The sequence below is a fragment of the Carettochelys insculpta genome, chromosome 22 (assembly GCF_033958435.1).
Source record: "Carettochelys insculpta isolate YL-2023 chromosome 22, ASM3395843v1, whole genome shotgun sequence".
Taxonomy (NCBI): domain Eukaryota; kingdom Metazoa; phylum Chordata; order Testudines; family Carettochelyidae; genus Carettochelys; species Carettochelys insculpta.
In genome coordinates, this window is record NC_134158.1 from 17,563,222 (window position 1) to 17,583,501 (window position 20,280).

The 20,280-nt window shown below is 56.7% G+C and overlaps 1 protein-coding gene and 1 non-coding gene across 3 annotated transcripts; both read left to right on the forward strand.

Moving 5' to 3' along the window:
• Positions 1 to 1,966: 1,966 nt before the first annotated feature.
• On the forward strand, positions 1,967 to 20,259 carry LOC142024389 (very-long-chain 3-oxoacyl-CoA reductase-like). Of its 2 annotated transcripts, XM_075016353.1 has the most exons (11): positions 1,980 to 2,172; positions 6,814 to 6,860; positions 6,994 to 7,069; positions 7,960 to 8,070; positions 10,559 to 10,626; positions 12,498 to 12,542; positions 13,061 to 13,095; positions 13,649 to 13,730; positions 15,409 to 15,474; positions 16,247 to 16,396; positions 19,785 to 20,259. In XM_075016353.1, exons 1-11 carry the CDS (start codon positions 2,025 to 2,027, stop codon positions 19,926 to 19,928), a joined length of 972 nt encoding a protein of 323 aa, XP_074872454.1. In that variant the 5' UTR covers positions 1,980 to 2,024; the 3' UTR covers positions 19,929 to 20,259. The 2 variants fall into 2 exon arrangements, with proteins under 2 accessions (XP_074872455.1, XP_074872454.1); XM_075016354.1 differs by lacking the exons at positions 16,247 to 16,396; positions 19,785 to 20,259 and adding an exon at positions 16,020 to 16,221 and having other exon boundaries at positions 1,967 to 2,172.
• Positions 11,860 to 12,012, forward strand: LOC142025386 (5.8S ribosomal RNA). Its single transcript, XR_012648658.1, has one exon. It is a non-coding gene; the product is annotated as a 5.8S ribosomal RNA (ribosomal RNA).
• Positions 20,260 to 20,280: the final 21 nt, after the last annotated feature.

The window sequence follows — 20,280 nt, forward strand, 5'->3', positions numbered from 1 at the left end:
TTGTATGGGTGCACAGAACTAAATCCCTAGGGCAGAGGTGTGGCCACGGGGTTCTGAATGGGGGAGGACGTTGGGGTACAGGAGCATGAGGGTTCTGGGGTGGGGCTGGGTGTGATGGGTTTGGGGTGCAGGAGGGTGCTCAGGGCTGGGGGAAGTTCAAGGTGGGGCAGGGGACTGGGGTTTGTGCTGGGGCCAGCAATGAGGGGCCTCCCGTCCACGAGCCGTGGCAGCTCCATCCTCAGGCTGGTGGAAAGGAGCTCCTGTCCCATGGCTCTGGCAGCTTCAGGGCTGGGGAGAGGCATTTCTCCCTACTACAGCCCTGAGCCCCCGTGTGAGGCTTAATAGTTCCAGTGCAGGGCTTAATGGGTAGCCGCGCAGCTGCGCAACTAATGGGGAGCTACGGTAGCGACCTCGTCTGCTGTTCTGCGAGAAGAAGCTGTAAGCACAGATTCAGGGGGAAATCCATCATCTCCGGCTTGGTTGAACTCCGACAGGGAAGGGTACCAGCTGCAAAGCGGAGATTCCCCAGACAGAATATAGAAAGCCTGGAAAAACTTCTGGGAAAGGGGCAGTTTATCACCTGCCCGCCACCGTGTGTAACTATGAACTGTGACTCACCTGGACATATATTTTATCTGCTTTACTCCGTCCATCTCTCTCACTTCCTTTTCTTCCTCAACGAATCTTTATCAGAGGGGGAGCCGAGTTAGCCTGTATCTTGAAAAACCACAAGAAGTTCTGTGGCACCTTCGAGACTAACCGCTATTTTGGAGCATGAGCCCCAGCTGGTGCGGTCTGCCCTGAGGGAGGCGCACAGAGCTGAGCCACTCCCCACTCTGCAGTGCTTGCGGCAGGCGCTCATGTCCCACGGCGGCGCCCCAGAGGCTGGGAGGCCGGGATAATTGTTATAGTCGGGGGCAGTGATAAAATATAGTCACTTTTCTGGTGCATTTGAGCCTCCCTCCACTCCCTCCCCCAGTGATTACACATCTGGACTGGGGATGGGGTGCAGGTTCTAGGCTGGGGGTGGGGTACAGGCTCTGGGTTGGGGATGGGATGCAGGGAGGTGCAGGCTCTGGACTGGGGGGATGCGGGGGGCTGCAGGCTCTGAGCTGGGGGTGGGATGCAGGTGGGGCTGCAGGCTCTGGGCTGGAGGGGTGTGGGGTTGCAGGCTCTGGGCTGGGGGTTGGATACAGGGGGGTGCAGGCTCTGGGCTGGGGGGGTGCAGGGGAGGGTGCAGGCTCTGGGCTGGGGATTGGACACAGGGGGGTGCAGGCTCTGGGCTGGGGATTGGATACAGGGAGGTGCAGGCTCTGGGCTGGGGGGGGTGCGGGGGAGGGTGCAGGTTCTGGGCTGGGGATTGGACACAGGGGGGTGCAGGCTCTGGGCTGGGGGGTGCAGACTGTGGGCTGGGGATTGGATACAGGGGGGTGCAGGCTCTGGGCTGGGGGGTGCAGGCTGTGGGCTGGGGATTGGATACAGGGAGGTGCAGGCTCTGGGCTAGGGGGTGCGGGGGGGTGCAGGCTCTGAGCTGGGGATTGGACACAGGGGGGTGCAGGCTCTGGGCTGGGGATTGGACACAGGGGGTGCAGGGCCTGGGCAGGGGTGCGGGGGTGTGCAGGCTCTGGGCTGGGGATTGAACACAGCGGGGTGCAGGCTCTGGGCTGGGGCTGTGTGTTTTGGGCTGGGGCTGGGCATAAGGGCTTGGGGGGGTGAGGGGGGTTCGGCGCTGGGGGGGGGGTTTCAAGGTGGGGCCGGGGTTGGTGGCTCCTGCTCCCCGGGGCAGATCCACGCTGGGCAGGGCAAGGCAGGGGAGGGGTTTCCCTCCCCGCTGGCCCGAATGAGGTGCGGGGGGAGCTTGGTGCTGCGAGCTCCCGCCCGCAGCTGGGCACTGGGTGCAGGGCCACCCACGGGTGCAGCGGCTGCATGTCCCCCGCTGCTGCGCGTCCGCGGGCGTCTCCCCGCAGCCCCGCCGCCCACGGGCCGGGAGCCGTGGCTGCGCTCGGGACGGGCGGCACCGGGCGATGGGCGCCGGCGCGGCGGGGCTGCTGGCCGTGCTGGGGGCGGGGGCGCTGGCCCTGCTGCTGCTGCGGGCCGCCGGGGCGCTGAGCCGGGCGCTGCGGGCTGCCCGCGGGCGCGGAGCGGAGCTCGCTACCTTCGGAGCTTGGGCGGGTGAGCGCGGACCCGGGGGCGGGGGCTGCCTGGGGCGGCGCCGAGCCTCTTGCCTTGCTGAGCTGCGGGGGGGGGGGGGGGGATGCCGGGGATGGAGCTGAGGGAGGGGAGGCTGCGCTGGATGGTGCTGAGTCCCCACCGGCCGGGCTGGGGGAGGGGAGGCTGCGCTGGATGGTGCTGAGCCCCCACCGGCCGGGCTGGGGGAGGGGAGGCTGCGCTGGGTGGTGCTGAGCCCCCACCGGCCGGGCTGGGGTAGGGGAGGCTGCGCTGGAGGGTGCTGAGCCCCCACCGGCCGGGCTGGGGGAGGGGAGGCTGCGCTGGAGGGTGCTGAGCCCCCACCGGCCGGGCTGGGGGAGGGGAGGCTGCGCTGGAGGGTGCTGAGCCCCCACCGGCCGGGCTGGGGGAGGGGAGGCTGCGCTGGAGGGTGCTGAGCCCCCACCGGCCGGGCTGGGGGAGGGGAGGCTGTGCCGCCCGGAGCGGGGGACGGAGGGGCGGAGGGCTTGGACACACTAGCGTTATTTCTATCAAAACAAAAAAGCAGCCAAGTAGCACTTTAAAGACTAACAAAATAATCTGTTCGGGGATGAGCCTTCCTGGGACAGACCCACTTCTTCAGATCAGCAGCCTTACCTGGCGCACTGTAAGAACTGTCTTACACACCCTTTTATCTAACTCTTCACTTCCCCACCCCACACCCCCTCCTGCCGCCCCTCTGCTCCTCTGATTTGCCAACCCTGATAACAATTTTTGGACCCCTGTGCTTTATATGTGGAGTCTGTTCTGGTGCGGCTGTTGATCTGAAGAAGTGCGTCTGTCCCACGGAAGTTCATCACCTAATAAATGATTCTGTTAGTCTTTAAATTGCGACTGGGCTGCTTTTCTGTTTTGACAGAATACAGACTAACACAGTGACCTCTCGGTCACTACTTAGCGTTATTTCTGTGCAGTTTCCATGGTGCTGGGCTGCAAACGAGGGTCCATCCGCCCCCCCGACCCCCCGCATTCAGTCGCATGGACCTGGCTGTGTCCCTGAGAGTCCAGCCACATGACTGCTGCTTGGCGGCCGTTGCGGTGACCAGATACTCCCCCACCCTGGCAGGGGTCACCTCCTTCGCAGGCAGGCGGCTCCTGCCGACGATGTGCCGCCCCCACTGGCCCAGCCCCACACTGGGCTTTTGGTGCAGGATGGGTTGTTTGAGCACCCGGGAGGGAGGACAGTTTGAGTCTGCAGGGCCCAGCTTTGCCAGCCCCTGGCACCAGGGCCATTACACTGACCTCAGCGCCCCTGGGCACAGCCCTACGGGGGTCGGGGGCCTTACTGCCCCGGTCTGGTGGAGGTGGTTTTATTCTGTGCTCTCCCCCGGCCTGGCACAGCTTCTCCAGACACTCTTGCAGCACTTGGAACGCCAGGGAGCCCTGTGTGTCTGTCTCAGGCGTGGGAGGAGACGCATCTGGCTGGTGGCCTCCTGTGGGGCAGGGCCTGGCTGCTGAGGCAGGTTCCTGCTCACAGGACATCCGGGCACAAGGCTGCCTGGTGTCCTGTCAGCTCCTGATGAATCCCAGGAACAGCTGGAAGCCCTGGCGGGAAGGGAGGGTGGTTGAGGCCAGTGGGCTCCATGCCTAAGGCTATGCAAAGACTTGCTTGGCTCCATGTCTCAGAAGGGGCAGGGCTGGACTAGCCTCCCCCAGCCAGCCCTGAGCATGCTGTGTAGGGCTCCAGCAGTGATTTAAAGGGCCCAGGGCTCCCGCCGCTGCCGCAGCCACAGCTGGAAACCCCAGGCCCTTTCAAATCACTGGGCCCCTGGGCAGCTGCCCAAGGTTCAGTCTAATTTTTCCATCCCTAGTTGGAATAAATTTTCTTATGGGCACCAAGCCAGGTGTGGATGTCCACCACCAGTAGAAACGCCTGTTGTGGGGGTCTGTGGGTGCTCAGCTAATCAGCCAGGCAGGACCTGATCCTCTTTGGGGCAGCTGCCCAAGATCTCGGCTTCCAGGGAACACTGCAGCTGCCCCATTTCTCCCCCCAACCCCTGCTGTCATCAGCACTGCCCATGACCCAGCCTTTGCCGCTGAAAGAGTTGTGGGGCCCAGGAAATCCTTCCACAGCCCTGGTCATAGGAATGGAGAAGGCAAAGAGCCCAGGTGATGCTGGGCCTGTGGAGAGGACCGTGTTGGGGTAGCGAGTGTCCAGAAGATACGTTCCCCATCTCGCTGAGGTCAGCGATGCACCTCCTGTAGTGTCCTCTTCACACAGCCCTTTCTCCTTCCAGCAGCTACAGAAGGAGTTCTAGGCTCTGCACTAGATCTTGAGGTACCAGACTGGGAGCCAGGATCCCTGGATTTCTCCCCCAGCTACGCAAACCTATAAGCCACCGATGCCACTGATAAAAACAAACAATAGCGTTTGGGCTTCCGCAGCAAAATAAGCCAGAGCAGCAAAGCCCATTGATGCTGATGTAATTCCACCTACACGTCCACCTCAGGCGTTTCCTGGTATTGCAAAGTTCCTCTAAATTCCCAGCCCCGCCAACATTTCTTCAGCAGCAAAAATTTCTAAGTCTGATGTAGATCTGGCGTATAGTCCATCTGGAAGGTCGATTGGCAATTAGTAATAGTAGCATCTTCCGCTCTTACCTCTTAGAGCATAGACCATTGACAACCATTCACCAGTGGTCCCTGTCCTGGGCAAGCTTTTCTAGGTCGCTGAGGGAGGCCAACGGGAGACCCCACCTCCGTCGACCTTCTTTATTCCTTGCGAAACTGAGGAGCAGAGGGGTCGATTCTCACCCCCTGAGAGTTCGATTTTGCACGTCCCCACCAGGTGTGCGAAATCAAATGGCGGAATTGTTTTTTGTAGAGCCTGGAGGGACACTGGCAGAGGGGGGAGGGAAGGATGGGCCAAAGGAGGAGCATGGGGTAGGGTGAGGGGAACAGGTGCCAACAGCCATAAAGTCTATTAGAAAAGAATGAGCTGAAGGAGGAGTTTGACACCGGTGGGCATGGCCAATGGCCCCAGCAAGAGCTGTCATCCGGAATGGAACTCCCCCAGGTTCTCCGTATTCGGGGGTGATTAGGAAGCATTCCAGATGCTGTTCCAGTAGAACCTCTAGAGAGAGACTCTGTCTTCCTGCTCTGGGGCTGAGGGGCCCAGCACTGATTTGGACCCTAAATAAGGCGTCCCCCTCCCTGTTCCATGGAGTTTGCACCAAAGCATGCCGGGGAGCATGCACAAGGCATGCAAATTCCCCAGGGGAACACCTGGCCTGCTGATTGGAGAGGAGGAGAGGGGCCGGGAGGGGAAGAGGACAGTTGCCCCAGAGCCTGGCCTCAAGGGGGCCCAGAACTCCAGCCACCTCCGCGGCTCCCACTTCAGCCTTGGCAGCTGGAGCTAGAATGGGGAGGGACCTCAGGAGGTCATCAAGTCCAGTCCCCCTCTCTCACCGCCGGACCACACGCCATCTAGATCATCTCTGTTAGATATTGACACAACCTGCTCTTGACTATCTCCAGTGATGGAGATTCCACAACCACCCCAGGCAACTTATTCCAGTGTTTAACCACCCGGACAGTCAGGAAGTTTTTCCTAATGTCCAACCTAAACCTCCATTGTTGCGATTTAAGCCCGTTGCTCCTTGTCCTATTCTCAGATGCTAAGGAGAACAATTTTTCTTCCTCCTCCTAGTAACACCCTTTTAGATACCTGAAAGTTGTGGTCATGTCTTCTCTCAGCCTTCTCTTTTCCAAACTAAACAAACCCAATTCTTGTCATCGTCTCTCATAGGTCATTTCGTCTAGACCTTTCATCATTTTAGTTGCTCTTCTCTGGACCCTCTCTAATTTCTCCACATCTTTCCTAAAAGGTGGGGCCCAGAACTGGACACAATACTCCCACTGGGGCCTCATCAGAACGGAGCAGAAGAATGACGTCTCATGTCTTGCTCATAACACTCCTGTTAATGCACCTGGAATCACATTTTGGTTTTTTGTGGGTTTTTTGGCAACAGCATCACACTGTTGACTCATACTCAGCTGGTGGTCCACTATGACCCATTCTGAACCCACCTGGAAATTAAAATCAGCTGGGGAGCCACTGCCCACTGTTTCCCCACTTAAGGAGATAAGATTAACATCAACACGGAGCAGGGCCTGCTCAGCCTTTGCTGTGGAATTCTCTTCCCCGAGCTATTCACATGGCACCAACATTAATGCTGTTTCGGCAGCTGGTTAAAGCCACTCTTCTTACTCAGGCTCTTACTGGTGTTTGAGTTTGTGTGCGTGGTCCTTCTTCAGAGATGTTATTGCAGGTTTTATGTCCTTTTGGAGCTTTGTATTGTTAAATCTTTCTATAGATGTTCATATTTAAAAAAAAAAACTTTTGTAAGTGCCTTGAAGATTTGAAATAGAGAGGTGGAGTAAAAATATTTTAAATAATAAGAATAGATCCTAATGCCGGTAGTTCTGCTCCGTGTGGCTTGACCCTCACTTCTTCCACCCTTGGTCCCTCCCCTTTCGGGAGCACAGAGCCAGGCCCCGCCTCCTACTTTGCCCCTGGGCCCATGGTGGTTGGTGGCCCTGCTGGGGAGTAGTTCTCAGCTACCAGCCTAAGGAGGCATCTACAGCCTGTGCCTCTCTCCTTTGCAGTGGTGACTGGAGCTACGTCTGGGATTGGGAGAGCCTATGCCCAGGAGGTAAGACCCAGTGCTGCCTTAGATCCGCTTTGGCACAAGGGTGAAGCTGGCCCCAGAGCAGCCGTGGGGCCCACTGAGTGAATCTGGGGCTCTCTGTGTTCTGCTCTGAGCTCCCACCTCGACTGTTTTGCAGCTCGCCAGGAGAGGCCTCAATGTGGTACTGATCAGCCGCTCCCTGCAGAGACTCAAGCAGGTGGCAGCAGAGATTGGTGAGTAAGACCAGCTGGACAGGCGCTGGCATTTGAGCCGGGTCTCCACCCACATTCTAATTTTTTCCATCCAGGGAAGGAATAAATTTTGTTCTGTGCACCCAAGTGGGTGTGGATGTGCACCACCCAGAGAAACCCCAGCCTAGCTGTGGGCACTCGGCTAATTAGCGGGGTGGCATCAGAATCTCTTGAGTGGCCGCCCCAGCGCTCAGCTTCATGGGTGGCAGGGATCATAGGCAACACCTTCCTAGACTGCCTCACCTGACACTGCCCATGCTCCGCCAGAGACTCCCAGGCTCCCTCCCCCAGCCTGCTCTTGTGGGCGGCAGAGTCTGGGCAAAGCAGGCTGGCAGGGCAGGCCAGGCAGCTGCATCACCTGCTCGTTCCCCAGAGCTCTGGGGTCACGCTCTGGTGGGCTGGGGGCCTGCGGCCCCATTGTGAGTGTGTGGGGAGGGGAGTGGAGGGGGACTGGTCAGTGGCGACAGTAGGGGCGTGGTGGAAGGTGGAAGGGACGTGGCTGGGAGGGGTCTTACCTCCCCAAGGTGTCGGGTCCCCCACCGCCCACACGCAGCTTGTGGAGAACACAAGGGCCCAAGTACCTCGGTCTGAAGTGGGAATCTTGCGGGGTGGCACCATGTGGCTGCAGTGTTAGCACAGGGGGTGAGCGAAGGGCTGGGGAGGAGAAGTCTGGGTCGTGCTGGGAACACCCCAGGGGCTCTTCCTTCACCAGACCAGGCCTGACCCCGCTACCCCAGCTCAGTGGCTGCAAGCCTGGGCTCTCCCCCAGGGATCTGTAGCAGCTCGCCTGGATCCACCCCCAGCCCTGCCCTCTCCCGTGCTCTCCCAGCGCCCCCCTGCGGTTCTCACCTTGCTCGGCCTCTGCTTTTCAGAAGAGCAGCATGGCCGAAGCACCAGGGTTATCGAGGCGGATTTCACCCGGGGGCCAGAGATCTACGCGTCCATCGGAACCGCCCTGCAGGGCCTGGAGATTGGCATTCTGGGTAACCTGGCTGTTTGGGTTTGTCTCTCGGTCTTTGCAGCTGCCCTTGGCCTGGAACATCAGCCCCTGTCCGGAGCTTTCCCAGGGCAGGGGCAGAGATCCGGCGCCCTGGTTCAGCGTCTGTGCCGTTCCCAGTGGGCGGCCCCCAAGTCGGGCTCAGCAATAACCAGGAATGAACATAAAATTCCCTTTTCCCTGGTGGGGAGCGGGGGAGGGGGCATACCAGCTAAGGGGGGGGCTGCGTGGCCCCCCCAACTCTGCCCTCCACCGGTCAGAGGCCTCACACTCTCTCCCCTCCCCCATCACCTGGCAGGGAGGGGAGCCATCTCGCCGGGGGAGGACCTGGCAGTTCTGCTGCTTTCCCCGCTCTGCCGGGCCAGCAGCTGCGCCCCCCTCGTACAGCAGCAGTGCGGCCGGAGCAGACGGCTGGAAGTTCTGCTCCTCTCCCGGCTGGGAAGGGCAGTGGGGGTAGAAGCAGAACCCCAGCAGCTGTTGTGCCATTCCCAGCCCTGCCCCAGGCCCTGCTCCCCTGTGGGGCTGGTACTGCACAGGGAGAGCTGGAGCAGGAGCTGGCTGGGGGAGGGAGGTGCCGTGTCTTTCCAATGCGCTGTACTGGCTGTAAAGAGCTCACAGGGTGCACTGGGCCTCTCGGAGCGATTGTCGGCCACCCCAACGTACCTGGCCAGCCCGGCTCACCTTCGTCGCTGGAAATAACCTGACCTCAGCTGAGCTAATGGGTCCCACGTAAGCCCAGCAGATGCGCGAGCCTCTTTGAAGCATCTTCTGAGACTGGCAATGACCTTGGATAAGGCCGTCCTCAGGCGTGGCCCTGGAAATCCCCCACCCCCTGTACACCAGGCATGGGGCTCAGGCAGCTCTCCCACTTCCGCCCCGCCCCCTCGCCAGCTCTTGCCTGAAGTCCCCTCCCCCTGAGCGATGCAAGCTGGGGGATTACTGGGGGGCCTGTGGGGTGGCCGCAGGGGTTGGGCCCCCTCCTACACACCATGGGGGTGGGAGTGGCAGCGACCTGCAGCCGGCTCCGCACCGCCCTGCCCCGCCATCCCCCAGGGTTCGTACGGCTGTGACGAGCGCAGGCGACCCGACCTCGGCTTGCACCCCATGCCAGGCCCTGCTGCAGCCACCTTGGACCTCCCAGTGAACATGGTGAACAACCCAGACTACAGGAGGGATGAGGCAGCTGCCATGGGGCCCCCAAAGCACAGAGCCTGGCGCAGCTGCTCCAACCGTCCTATGGACGGGGCGGCTTTGGCCTTGGACGTATGCACAGAACTCTCCACGCTCCAAGCAGGGACCAGTCTACAGCCACGGGCTTCCGTAACCTGCACACCAAGGGTGCGGTTCACCGTCCCGTGTAGTGACACCTCAAACACTTACCCCGAGAAAGAACAAGTCTCCTCTGCAGCCTGAGCTGCGACCCACCCGCCTTTTCACTCAAACTGTAGAGGCTCAAGCACTGAGTTCCAGAGGTTCTCGGGTCAAGTCCACCTGTGGGTGGTTACACTTGCTCCAGGACGACTGTCACCCTCATCCACTCCCGCTTGCATTTCCTGCAGCATTTTCTTTCCCCCACACCTCATGCTCTTAAATCCCCAGGGGTGGAGGGTTGTTGCTCCTCTGCACGGCCTTCACTCTCACCAGGCACCCCTGCTTTGAGCCAGAGGTGTAGTTCTCAGCTCGAGGGGCTGGATTCTTGCTGGCTTTAAGCTGGTGTGCTAAAATAAACGTACGCTGTGTCTTCACTAGCCCAAAACTTCTCAATGGCCGTTTTGAAGTTTACTAACGAAGCACTGAAATACATATTCAGCACCTCATTAGCATGCGTGCAGCCGCAGCACTTCGAAATTGATGCGGCTCGTCCAGACGGGGTTCCTTCCTGCTGTAAGGAATAAGGGGATTTCGAAGTTGCTGGGGTCCTTTCGAAAAGGAGCCCCGTCTGGACGAGCCGTGTCAATTTCAAAGTGCCGCGGCTGCCTGCGTGCTAAGGAGGCGTTGAATATGTATTTCAGCGCTTCGTTAGTAAACTTCGCAATGGCCATTTGCATGGCCATTGCGAAGTTTTGGGCTAGTGTAGACACAGCTGTCGTGTGTGGCTATGGTGGTGGTAGACCTGGGAGAACCGCCCCAACACCTGTGGCTTCACAGAGATTCCTAGTTGGCGTGGCTAGCTGCTCCCACCAGGGCTGCCCGCTATTTTTAACATGGTGGCTCAGTGAGAGCTAGTGCCGGTACGCCTCTCTGAGCTGGGAATTATATCTCCAGATCAAAAGGCAGGCGTACAAAGGTCCCAAACACCCCTCCCAGTTTGCAGACTAGCTGCACCCAGATCCCCCTCCCTGCTTGGGCCTGTCCAAGCCTGGTTATCTGGGGCCTAGGGGCAGACCTGCCTTACTGCTACCGCACCAAGCATTTGTGTTGCGTGATGCTCATAATTCAGAGCAGCTGGGCCTGAGGCAGTGTTCTCTTAACAGTGAACAACGTCGGCATGACCTACGCAGCAAAGCCAGTGAATTTCCTGGATGTCCCCAACATTGATAAGGTTTGTTCCTGCTGGGCTGGTTTCCTGTCTGGCTGGTGTGCTGGTCTCCCAGGGAACCCGGGAGGGAGGCTGGGTCTCTGCTGAATGAGGTGGATGGTTTTCTAAGCACACTTTGAGCCCCGTTCGTCTAGCTGGAGTGTAGACGTGTGTTGTCTGCAAATGTGCAAAAAGTCTCCTGCAGCCGAGGCAACGTCAACTTTCAGACATACAGTCTCATAGAATCCTAGGGCTGGAAGGGACCTCAGAAGGTCATCCCATCCAGCCCCGTGCCTAAAGCAGGATCAACCCCAACTAAATCATCCCAGCCAGGACCATGTTAAGATGGGACTTAAAAAATGCTGGGGATGGAGATTCCACCACCTGTCTGGGTAATGCATTCCAGTGCTTCCCCACCCTCCTGGGGAGTAGTTTTTCCTAATATCCAACCAACACCTCTCCCTCTGTAACTTCAGCCCATTGCTCCTTGTTCTGCTGTCTGTCACCACTGAGAACAGTCTTTCTCCATCCTCTTAGAGCCCCCTTTCAGGAAGTTGAAGGCTGCTATCAAATCACCCCTCACTCTTCTGTTCTGCAAACTAAATAAGCCCAAGTCTCTCAGCCTCTCCTTACAGGTCACATGCTCCAGCCCCTTAATCACGTTCATTGCCCTCCACTGAACCCGCTCCAATGCTCCTGATCCATGTTAAGCGAATGGGGTTTAAAGATGCACAGGGAACTGAGAGAGCTGTAACCCCACTCCCTGGCACCTCCCTGGATCGCAGTGCAGCAGCAGGGAAGTGCTCAAGGAAAGGGCCGAGTTATTGTGGCTGGGCTTGTCCGAGATGAAGAATTGGCTTACAGGGAAATGCAAGAAGCTGCTCAGACTTTGTTTCACCTCCTCTTTGGGGGCCCCACGTCACAAGGTCTCAGAGACAGCATTGACCTTCCCCGCAGAGCCCCTCGTGGCTTTCATGCTAATTGACGATACCTTGATACAGAGGTGAAGGGGAGGATGGGGGTCGGGTGCGGTGTGCGGGCAGCGAGTGACGGGGGGGAACTCCAGCTGCCAGCCTGCCACCCCCCTCCCGCGATTTCCCCCCCTCCTTCATGGACAGCAGGCCGGGACCCTCCTGGTGTTTGGAGCGGACAAGGACCACCCCCACCGATGCCGGCATGGCTTCGGCCGCTCGGGTGGGGAGGGAAAGGCGAGTGCCTCCCAAACCTTTCCGAAACCAAACAAAAACACCTCGCGACAACTCTTAGCGGCGGATCACTCGGCTCGTGCGTCGATGAAGAACGCAGCTAGCTGCGAGAATCAATGTGAACTGCAGGACACATTGACCATCGGCACTTCTAACGCACTTGCGGCCCCGGGTTCCTCCCGGGGCTACGCCTGTCTGAGCGTCGCTTGCAGCTCAATCGTCCACGCGGCTGCGTTGCCGGCGGGTCGTGGCCCCCTTCCCCTGTTGGCTGGGGGCCGCCAGCGACCCTGCCTGCCCTACTGTAGACGCGGCTGGGGTGTTGCAGGCTCTGGGGTTGCTGGTCCGTCCTTGTTGAGAAAGACGGGTCCCGCTGGACTTACAGTGCATGTTAAGCCAGTCCGGTTCCGGTTATAGGGGGATGTTTGAGGCTCAGCCTTCCCCACCCCGTTCTCCACACAATTTCTGCACCCAACGTGGCCCTCAAGCCGAAAAAGTGCCCAGATGTAGGTGGGGAGCTTTGTGGTACCGGGGCTCTCTCAGTACGGCAGGGCAGTGGCTGGGGCTCTGACACTGAGCCACCCCAATAACCACGAGCACGTCCAGTGCGAGGGGAGGCAGGCTCAGGGCTCTCCGTGACACCGGGGACAGGAAAATCACTGCCTGGTCTCCTCTCCCCCCTTCTCCCTTCAGATGCTGTCGGATATCGTGAATTGCAACGTGCTCTCTGTGCCGCAGGTGAGTGGGGTAGAGCCAGCGTCCTGCGGTGGCTTTCTCCGGGTTCTTTGCCCTGGGGCTTGATGTGAGGACCCGATAAAGTCTGGGGAAACTGCAGGGGGGAGAGGGCAGTTCCAATTTTGGGTGGTGAAGGGCTGGTGGGTGAAAGAGAGGAGGTAGCAGGGGCACTAATGGGAGAGGGATGGGACATGGGGACACGCCCATGGCTGAGGGGTTGGTTTGGGAGCAGGTGGCTGGTCATTCCCGGGGCGTGTGGCAGGTGGCAGGAGAGCAGGGAAACGGGCTGTCCCTGCCTTTTGGGGTGCTGGCTGAGGGGGGAGGACAGACTTTGTCATCGGGGGGTCACGTAACAGGGCAGGCAGGACGAGCATCATCGGCTGTGGCTGGAGGATAATTTGGGGTACGGGAGCCAAATTCTGCCTTTGGGGGCACGGCCGTGCAGGGGAAGATGCCAGGGCATAGCCGGCTGGCTGCACAGCATGGCCTGTCTCATATCTCTCTGACTCCTCTCATGACAGATGACCCGGATTGTCCTGCCCCAGATGCTCACCAGGTACAACCGACAGAGTGACTGGGCCTCGGCAGCTGGGGGTCCCCATGCACTAGGCCTGCCTGAGAGCAGCCGCAGATGGTGATGTCCGTGTGCCTCTGGGTAGCATCCACCTTTGGCTGCGCCTGCCCAGATCAGGAGCCTTCCTGGGCAGCGAGCTCTCCTGCCCCTGCTCCAAGGGATGGGTTCTCCTCAGCCTTCCCTCCCTCCTTCCCCAACAGTCTGCCTGGTGGGCAGGGCCTGGGCAGTAGCATTCCCGCTAGTTTTTTCCATGCACATGTGGAAAAAAAACTTGTTAGGTGCCACTGGGAATAGGAGGAGGGGCCCCACCAACAGACACGTGCTCCCAGCATGCTGTGGGTGCTCGGCTTATCAGCTGGGGGGTGTTTGAATCTCTCCTGGGCTGGCAGCTGCCCAAGCGCTCAGCTTATGGGGACCCAGCTGGGCAGTGAGCTCTCTCCTGCCCTAAGGGCCTGGGCGGTGAGCGCACCTCTCTCCCTTTTCCTGGCTGCTCTCTTGGGCTGTCCTCACACTGAGTTCTCTCTGTGCATGACAGGAAGAAGGGAGTCATCATTAACTTGTCCTCTGAAACGGGCCGCCACCCGCAGCCACAAGTCACAGTGTACAGTGCTACCAAGGTGAGGGAAGTTCTGCCTTGTGCCCTCTCTGTCCCTAGCACCTTTGCTTGGAAACACAGAAGCCGAGGGCTGGAAGAGACCTCAGGAGGTCATGGAGTCCAACCCCTGCTCCAAAGAGGACCAACCCCAACTAAATCAGCGCAGCTGGGGCTTTGTCAAGCAGGGCCTTAAAAACCTCTAGGGATGGAGATTCCACCATCTCCCCAGGCAACCCATTCCAGTGATTCACCGCCCTCCTGGTGCAACAGTTTCTCCTCACGCAGGGGAACTGTGACTTCTAACGAAACAAAGAGGGGATTTTTCTCCCGTAGGGATCAATGTAAATTAGGTGTGTGAGGGGGTGCATTCTAGGAAGTCCTCTAAGTCACCTGTGAGACTCAGAGTGGGGAACCTTGTACCAGTGGTTCCCAACCTTTTCAGTAACACGGCACACTTCAGTGAGACAGTTCCCTGAGACACCCACTTTTTCTGGCCAAATGGGTGGCTCATAAATGCAGAGCCATAGCAGGGCAGAGGGGGGAATTGATGACCCTGTGGCGACTGGGGGCTCAAGCAGCAAGGCTGTGCGACTTCTGAACAAAGGAGGGTTTCTTCAAACCCTACACAGTCGTTCAGGCCCTCAGGAGTCTTTTCCCCAGACTCCGCTCATCACAAAAACAGTGATTTCTTCCCAGGTGACGCCAGTGATCACCAGTGTCCATAATGTAGATTTCCCTCCTCTGCCCCGAATTCCTGGGCTGTGGGTTTTCCCTCACTGCCAGTTTCCCAGAGGAGCTCTGGAAACGTACGCGCCACATGTAATATGCCTTGAATGTCCCAAGGTTCCACCCCAGCCTCAACACAGCCCAGCCCCAGACTTCCCACAACCAGGGGAGAGGCATCCCTCCCCTACAGCCCAGGTGCTGCTGTGGGGAGAGGGCTGAGGGGAGTCGCTCTCCCAATGATAGCCTTGGGGCAATCTGCACCACAAAGCCCAGGCCCCACCTCAGAGCCTGTCTCCCCAAGCCAGGGCCCTCACTCCTCCACCCAACCCTCTCCCCAGTCCTGAGCCCACTCCCATACTCTGAACCTCCCCCCCACAACACACATGAATTTTGTTATGTGCACCAGTATGGCAGTGATGTGTGACCTCCACTACTGGCGCCTGTAATGAATTCACTGTGCACGTGCGTGGGGAAAACTAGAGGGAAGGCTGAAAGTCAGTAACTTCTTTGCAGCTAGTGGAGATGCGGAGAGAAGGTGTTTTCCCACCCCCGGTCCCCCTATACCTGGGCAGGATCTTCAGGTGCAAATTCGCTCGTCTTTTACAGCCTTGTGCTTGCCCTGCTGGCTGGGGAAGGCCTTGCAGTGGCACCCGACACTCCCACACCAGACAGCAGGGTTCCCTGTAAGCTCAGGGCTTGGGCAGCCGCCCAGGAGAAATTCAGGTGCTGCCTGGCTGATGAGCAGAGCACCCACGGGGGGCAGCCTGGGTTTCTCTTGGTGGCCTCTCTGCACATAACAACAGCCAGAGCAACAGGGCTTGTCCTGGCCACCCGTCCTTTCAGGATCTGCTCCCGCGTGTCTTGTCAGCCTTCATTATGACATGTCCTCCTCTCCGCCCCCCACCAACTCCCACACTGTCCGTTCCCCTCTCCTGCTCCCATGGCGTCATTTCCCTTTTCTCTCTCCCTTCCAGGTGTTTGTCGATTTCTTCTCCAGAAGCTTGGAGGCCGAGTACCACTCCCAGGGCATCCTAGTGCAGGTACAGGGCAATAAGACAGTCTCCCCCGTGGGTGCAAGCGGCACTCTGCAGCTTGGGGCAGTGTCCGAGGGTGCAGCTTCCTGTGCTCCACTGCTCCACCTGCGGGCGGCCCTTTGCATAGGCACTCTGTGGCTGCCGGAGCAGGGAAGGAAGAGGGAGGGAAAGGGGGATTGTCCCTGCAGGGGTTGCTAGGTGCAAGACGCTTACGAAAACCTGTGTGGTAGCGCTCTGTCCTGCTGTGGGGGTGGAGAGACAAGAGCTTGTGGCCTGTTCTCTGCCCCTCCTCAGGTCGGAGGCAATGCTCCCTCTCATTTTTTTCACCTATGTGCGGAATGAGTTTTGTTGCGCGCACCAAGGCGGAGGTGCACCACCCATAGCAACACACACAGCTGACTCTGGGCGCCCTGCTAATCAGCTGGGGGGTATTGGAGACTCTCCTGGGGGGCCACCCAAGTGCTCAGCTTACAGGGAACGCTGGTCCGCAGGGATGTGCTGGGGTTGTGTCAGAAGTCGTTCTCCTTTTCTCTTTCCTTGGACTGCAATAGCCATTCTTGCTCAGCTCGGTGACCCTCTGACCAGGAGGGACCAAGGTGGGCTCTGACTCGCCTCCTCCTTTTCTCTGTGGCTTCCATACCCGAATCGAGGCCGGAAACTCTCGCGACTTCACTGCCAGCCATGTGAAGGATCCACTCTGCTGTCCAGCTGCCAGGCAGGCTCAGCCTGGCAGAACAGACCGTAACTCTCTCCACCATCTCTCCTCTGCCCGCTCCAGAGCGTCCTGCCTCTCTTCGTTTCCACCAACATGACCAACAACATCAAACTCAGCTACTACGTGAAGACCCCAGACGACTTTGCTCATGAGGCTTTGAACACCGTGGGACTCAGCAGCAGGACCTCGGGCTGCTTTTCCCACACCGTCCAGGTCAGTCAGCCCCAAGAAGAGCCCCCTCCTCCTCTGCAGGGGGATAGCTACACAGGAAAGTCCCTATTTCAAAGTAACTTTGCGAGCATCTACCTGGTTGGCTTAGCTCGAATTCTGCAGACCTCACTGTGCGAGCAATAGCGCCTGTTGGGAAGAAGGTGTTTCAAAACGGGGGCTGCTTAGGCAGGGAACAGGGGCCATTTCGAAATAAGTACTCCGGAATCTCTTAGTTCAAAATAAAGCTGCTGCGTAGACAGCGCTTCGGACTGGAGCCGGCTCCAATTCGAAATGGGCTCTATGGTGTGCAGACACAGTGTTTCAGAATAAGTCTTGCTTATTTGGGGGCTTCCCTGTAGTGTAGATGCGTTATTCTGGAATATCTTATTTTGGAATAACTACTCCAGAATAAGTTATTCTGGAAGAACTCTGTAGTGTAGACATACTCCAGAGTTGCCTCCCTGGTCCCTGATTGGGGTGAGGGGAGCAGGTGCTTGGGATGTGTATGTTACGCTTATAAGAAGTGCACAGGATCTCTCTTGGGGGTAAAAGGCAATACATCACGGTGATTGAGAACACACTAACAAAACCAGCTAGCATGTGCTCTCCAACACACAGCCGTGCCAGGTGAGGTTACACTGACCAGTCTGTTGTTCGCATTTCAATCAGTCGGCCAAGCTAAAGAAATATGAGGATGGATCGGGACCAGGTACCTTTCAGTCTGGGCTCAGATCCCAGTGGAAGTGGCAGATGAACTCCAAGTCTGTGAAAGTGCAGCCCCCTTCTTTTAGCAGTTTTCTTGCATTGATATCAGTGGATTTTGCATCCTCATGCTAGAAACCAGGAGTCAGCAACCTTTCCACTGCAGAGTGACGAAATTTGACCTTTAGACCTCTGTGTATGGACCGAGCACTGGTCATACTTTTAAAAATTACTAATACAGTAAAAACAGCAAGAAGTCCTGTGGCACCTTATAGACTGCAAAAGTTTCTCCACTCTTGAAGTTCACACCTCCACATTAACTGCTGATAAGGGCCCACATCCTCCCTGACAGAATTGACCTGATTCCTCCTCTCTTGGGCTGTGGCCACGCTAGCCCCTCCTTTCGGAAGGGCTGTGGTAACGTGGCATTTTGGAATATGCTAATAAGGCACTTCCAGGAATATGCAGTGCCTCATTAGCATCTTGGCAGCCGCATGCACTTTGAAATTGCTGGTTTCCAAACACACGCTGCCTGTGTAGCCAGGGGCTGCTCAAAATGACCCCCTGGTTTTGGGAAGAAAGGGCTTTCAAAATCAGGGGGGTACTTTCAAAAGGCCCCCAGCTACACAAGCAGCACGTGTTTTGAAATTGGCACTTTCAAAGCGCACGCAGCCACCATTATACTAATGAGGTGCGGCCTACTTATGGCAGTGCCTCATTAGCTTATTCTAAAGTGCCATATTACCACAGCTCTTCCTAAAGGAGCGGTGAGCATGGACATGGCCTCCATGTTCACAACTCCTCATCCACTGCTGATAATGGGCCACATGCTCCATGAGTGAACAGACCTTATCAACTCCGGCCTCCCCTTGACTGAGGCTCCCTCTTAAAACCCTCCTCTGAAACCTCCCACTCATGCATCTGCTGAAGTGGGTCTTTGTCCACGGAAAGCTAATGCTCCAAAATGTCTGTTAGTCTATAAGGTGCCACAGGACTTCTTGCTGGTTTTGAAGATACAGACTAACGCAGCTGCCCCTCTGATACTGAATACAGGGAACTCTTTCATATCTAGCAGCCCCAGGACTGGGAGGTTACCGGATATTCTGATATTCTGGATAATAGAGAGGTAGACCTAGCAATGTATAACACTAAAGAAAAACAGGATTAGATATTAAGAAACAAACAAAAATGTGCACAGAGTACTTTATTTACCAACAACAGTAGTATTGTACGCTGTAATCTGATACCGTATGCACTGCATTTATCTGTATTTACTTTCACTATATTGTACGTATGGAAAATAACTAAAATTTACTGATGGTTAAAATGCCAGTTCCGGATGATAGAATGCCGGATACAAAAGCGTTTACTCAAGTCCTACTTACAACAGCTTCCTTAATAAACGAAGACGCAGAGCTTTACCACGTAGATGGCGGCTGGTAGCATTCGCTGGTCTTTTGTTAATTCACAGGCGGCCTGGCTTTGCGCAAGCATAACCCACACACCTACGGGTGGTTAACTGCCCCATGTAGTGGTACATAGACCACTTCACAGAAGAAGAAGAAGTGTCCTCTACAGCCTAAGCTGAGAACCAGCTGGACTTTAGCTCAAGCCGTAGAGGCGCCTGCATCGAGGTCCCAGGTTTGAGTCTGCCTGTGGGCCGTTACACAAGCTCCCAGCTGCCTGCGGGAGAACCAGTGCTTTGAGTGCTAACCTTACATACCAATGAAAGTTGGCTTGTGTGCCACTCCTGGCACCTGGGGTGGAGGTTGCTGACCTTAGGTGCTTGACCTAAGTGCTAGTGAAGTAGTAAATGTGTTTGCCTAACATGTGGGTAACACAGGTTTAAATCCCTCTAGTGGCCATCGGACCCAGCTTCAGGGAGAAGGGATAGCTCAGTGGTGTGTGCATTGGCCTGCTAAACCCATGGTTGTGAGCTCAATCCTTGAGGAGACTGTTTAGAAATTGGGGCAAATAGATGTCAGGGATGGTGCTTGGTCCTGCCAAAAGGATAGGGGACTGGACTAGATGACCTCTCAGGGTCCCCTCCAGTTCTAGGAGACGTGTTTGTGCTTTCTTAAGTCGTCCTTCTTATCTCTTGCTCCCTCAAACTGGTTTCCACCACTGTTAGCTTGTCCTGATTGATAACAGCTTTCCTTCCTTCTCCAGAGCCATCAATATGCCCCCTTCTCAGATTTTGAGGCTATACAACCATTGTGGCACCTTCTCCTCTGTCCTGTCCCTCCCTGGACTATCTGGTGATGGCCTTGCCTGTTTCACACACATTCCTCCCCCATACCCCAGAGTGCTCTCATTAACACAGAGCAGATCAGCATTTAGATAGACTATCAAGTTCCAGTGTTAAACGCTTATTGTACTTTTTCACAACATTCATCTCAAGTTGGAGTTCAAATAATAATCATAAGGGCCCATTCTTGCCATAACATCAACTACAAGTAATTTTTTAGCACTAGGCAAATTGCAACATTATACCAAATTAGGTATAAATAAAATAGAATTTTATGCTACATGTTGGGCACCTGAAGTCATAAAGATGGCCTGGTGTTTCTCCCCTCTGTTTGTCCACAACCGCACTGCACAAGACACCTCTGTTCTGCCAAGGCCCTGTGTGGGGTGTAGAATAGCTGGCAGCCATTTGAATGACTTGTCCCTTCTTGGCTCATTTCAGAGCTTCCTTGCTGAGCTCCTGTATCCTGAGTGGTTTCGTCTCTCGTCCTTTGGACTTAAACTCTCTAAGGTCGGGTGGAGGCTTCTGAAGACCCAGATGCCCTCCCTGAAACATGAGCAGGCAAGAACTCACAGGGCCAAATGATGCAGCTTGAACCATTGGAAGAAATCTCCAAGGGACGTGGGGGAGTGTCCATCTCGTGAAGCTTTTTAGTTTTCTCTGGGTGCTTTGCTGGGAGCTGCTTTCACCAACTGCACATTATTGGGCTCAATACACGGTCAGGTGCGTTTGCTGGAATTTGTGTGTGGCGGGGGAGGGGGATGCTTTTATTGTAATTGTGCACTGTGATTACGTTTACATGTAAAGGAGTTTAAGAGTCGTGCCGTGAACGTGCATAAGAAAGGTTCATGAAAAATTGGAGTGGAAACAATGATTGGTAAAATGATTTTGTTGTAACATGCTAAAAATGTACATGGTAATAAAGGTGTTATTGTAA

Bases quoted from the DNA above. Each gene is read 5' to 3' on its own strand.
- LOC142024389 (XM_075016353.1), top strand. From the start codon at position 2,025: ATGGGCGCCGGCGCGGCGGGGCTGCTGGCCGTGCTGGGGGCGGGGGCG. The intron at 6,861-6,993 runs GTAAGACCCAGT...ACTGTTTTGCAG, and splicing joins GGAGAGCCTATGCCCAGGAG to CTCGCCAGGAGAGGCCTCAA. The intron at 13,731-15,408 runs GTGAGGGAAGTT...TCTCCCTTCCAG, and splicing joins CAGTGTACAGTGCTACCAAG to GTGTTTGTCGATTTCTTCTC.